The following is a 3192-nucleotide window of genomic DNA, read 5'->3' on the forward strand; positions in this document are numbered from 1 at the left end:
TATTTTCATTGTGGTCGAAGATAAACCAAGCTCAACGAATATTTACTGAAAATTCTAGCTCTAAATCTAAAAATGTCTAGAGCTATACTTGATCTACTGCAGTTTTCGTAGAGTATCACTGATGCCAGTTGCTGATACTAGCATAGACACAGTCTTCTCTATTCTGTTTATTTCATGGCTCGATGTTTGTAACAAAAAGATTGATTTTTCTTCAGGAAACAACGTCGATTTCCCAGCGGAACAACAACCTGACCGAGTACTATCAGTCGTTGCGGGACAACATGATCACGTTGTTGGAGCACGTGCGAATACCGAACGCCCCGGGCGGACCGCAGGAGAAGATGGGCCACGAGAACTTCGACAGTTACCTGACGAAGCTGCAAACACTGTGCACCGCGGATGGTTATTGCACGGACGAGTCGAACAGGCCGATATACGAGACGGTAAAAACCGCGCTCCAGGACTTCACGGTGCTACCGACACCCATCTGAGACTATCCTTAAAGCTCGATGATCGGTTGCAACGAATCGTGGACGCGTTACGCGTAGTGACCGCTGGTAAACGTTGTGACGAATTATAACGGAAGCTCGGACAAGGTGATCGCGTGATGATTACCGAATAGAACAAGAAAAACTGTGCGTCGAACGTGAAACGAAATTCGGTCGGTAAAGCACATGCACGCGAGGTATACAGGAGGATAGATCCTCTTCCTCGGTACCAGAGACTTCCATTCGATGGGAAGTATGTTAACGTGTGAAAAAGGAACCGACAGATCGACAATGTTTTTACGTATTATCGGGTGATCTACACGCGTCGTCGGAGGTGAAATTAAATTGACGACTGTATAGACTGTTAGTAAATGTTACAACGGTATCTAAAAGAACGTATCCCCAGCGATACGATTATTCGAGGGGCGATCGCAAGGAATCGGTAGCGGACTGACGTAAAATACATAGCGATATCTTTTGTACATAACGAACTTATACCAAGTAAGTATTAAGGCCACGGGCAGGAAGGACCGTTCGCCCAGTCATCATGTAAATACATGTGCGCGAGAGAAAGCATTTCTATTATTTAAGGGACGTGTTAATGTGGTACCATCTCATCTCTAAGATTATGTATAAAAAAAAAACATGAAACCAGTGTACGATCGGCGACGAAACGGATCGATTAGCTTAGGATGTATATCGAAATCGTATCGCACGTACCAAATGTATAACTGTTACTAATCGTTAAGGAATTAACGTTAAACCCAACCCCCGTAAACTGAGAACAAGAGAGAAAGTGAGAACCCGCTGAACGCTGCTTCTGGCTAAACCGACGGCTACATTATGAATTACTAATTGCGTACACACATACACACACAAAGACAGACACACACGATTACCCGCTAGAGTACTTATTATTACTACTACTTGTCACTGTTACAACCACCGAGATCGTTTCTAGGATTAATCCAATCGTCATTATTGCTACCACACTACTCTTACTACTGTCTGATGTAGGATATAGCGACGAGTATACCGGACGCAAATTTATATTATCAACGAGAGTGACCACGAAAGGTGCGAAACACATTTGTCCATAGGGGTGTACATAGTCACGGAGGGTGATAATCCAGAATATAATTATACGAGTGATCGGTGGGAGAACATATATGATCGATAGGTTCGCGCGAGAGGGGATCGATCAAAGGGAGCTCTTGAGAGATATTTCGAAATAATGCTCGAAAAGAGAAAAGAATGTCAATCGTGAACACGGTGTATTTATCGAATTTCAAAGGTGAAAAATTTTGAGAGGATCGACGCGTTAGACGACCAATCGGTGCTTGTCTCGCGGATCCGATTAATCGGGACGAAGGATACTCGTTCGTGTGTGCAATAGTTTTCGTCTTTCTGTTTTTTGGAAGGATCGGTCGCGACGCAGCGGTGATATGCGTGTGTTGGCTGCGTCTGCACGTGTTGTTATATGGTTTTTCCGTGGAATTTTACGTGGCCCGTGATTAGTTCGCCGTACTTTTTAATCAATTGTAAAATACGCGAGATGGACTGAATGTAAATATCGACGCATTGCCTGTATTCTAGAGAGAATATCTTCCGCCTCTTTGACGGTTAACGACTGAATGACGTCCGGTTAGAAGAACGATAACGGTTGAATCCCGGTGCTGAGAATGCGTTTCGATTCGTTTCTGATGTCGACAAGTATACGAAACAAAGTAATAAATCGGTAGTCATTTTTTTTCGTTGCGGAATAAGGAGAAAAATGTTGATGGACGAGACCGACGAATCAACGAGGCGAAGATATCGGGGACGCGAGCAATGCTTAATTATTTTGCAGACTGAAATCATTTCGTCGCGGTTATTAGAACGAGACACAGTGTGTATATATATATGTGACGGGGTGAGGAGGGATGGAATGGGTCAGAAGGGGAGTGGAGTGTGGTGAATCAATTAGAGTTGTCTGTTAAGTGAAACAGACGTGATCGAAGATACCGTGAGGATGTGGTATAATACTTTAACCAAACACCGTGTAGTGAGGGTATTAATAAATTAAAGTATAGCGATAGTCGGCCGGCGATTACGATTAATCTCGACGTTATCCATTATTCTTGTCATTGTAATTATCATTACGATTCTAATTACCATTCACACTGTGATTAGATCTGTTCTTTTGCTCAACATGAATAAACAACAGACGGCCGGGAAGAACGGTTATATTATGAAGATTCCGCGGTTTCGGACGGTCCGAACTTCTCGGGTTTATCATATTCCGGTGATATTTATTGCAATTATTGCCATTATTACCACTATTGTCGTTATGTTCGCGTCATTATTACGATTATTATTGTTGCCGTTGATGAAGTTGTACGAATATATAAGTTCAATGACATGCTTTAAGTAAGTATAAATGTTACTCCGATTGAATAAAGGGTATTTATCGATGAACTGTGTTGCATGTTCCGTTCCAAACTACCCGTAAGAACGTAAATGTGAAACGTAATTAATGTCTTTCATGATGATTATTACGAGTAATTCTTCATAATCTTATAGGCATTATACTTAATCATTGTTACTACATGAAACTCTAAATATTTATAGAATGATGTACATTTGTTCAATGTCGTATCGTTATCGTGGACAATACATAAGGAATGAGGATCAAAGAACAAGTACCAATTTAAAAGTTGCACGT

The 3192-nt window shown here is 41.7% G+C and overlaps 1 protein-coding gene across 1 annotated transcript in view; it reads left to right on the forward strand.

The window, feature by feature from the left end:
- LOC107185863 overlaps positions 1–491 on the forward strand; it is a 50508-nt gene extending 50017 nt beyond the window's left edge. Inside the window, exon 18 of the mRNA XM_015573634.1 lies at positions 216–491. Within this exon, the coding sequence (XP_015429120.1) occupies positions 216–491 (276 nt within the window). The remainder of the gene's footprint in view (positions 1–215) is intronic.
- The last annotated feature ends 2701 nt before the right edge of the window (positions 492–3192 follow it).

This window comes from Dufourea novaeangliae, unplaced genomic scaffold, assembly GCF_001272555.1.
Source record: "Dufourea novaeangliae isolate 0120121106 unplaced genomic scaffold, ASM127255v1 scaffold56, whole genome shotgun sequence".
NCBI lineage: Eukaryota > Metazoa > Arthropoda > Insecta > Hymenoptera > Halictidae > Dufourea > Dufourea novaeangliae.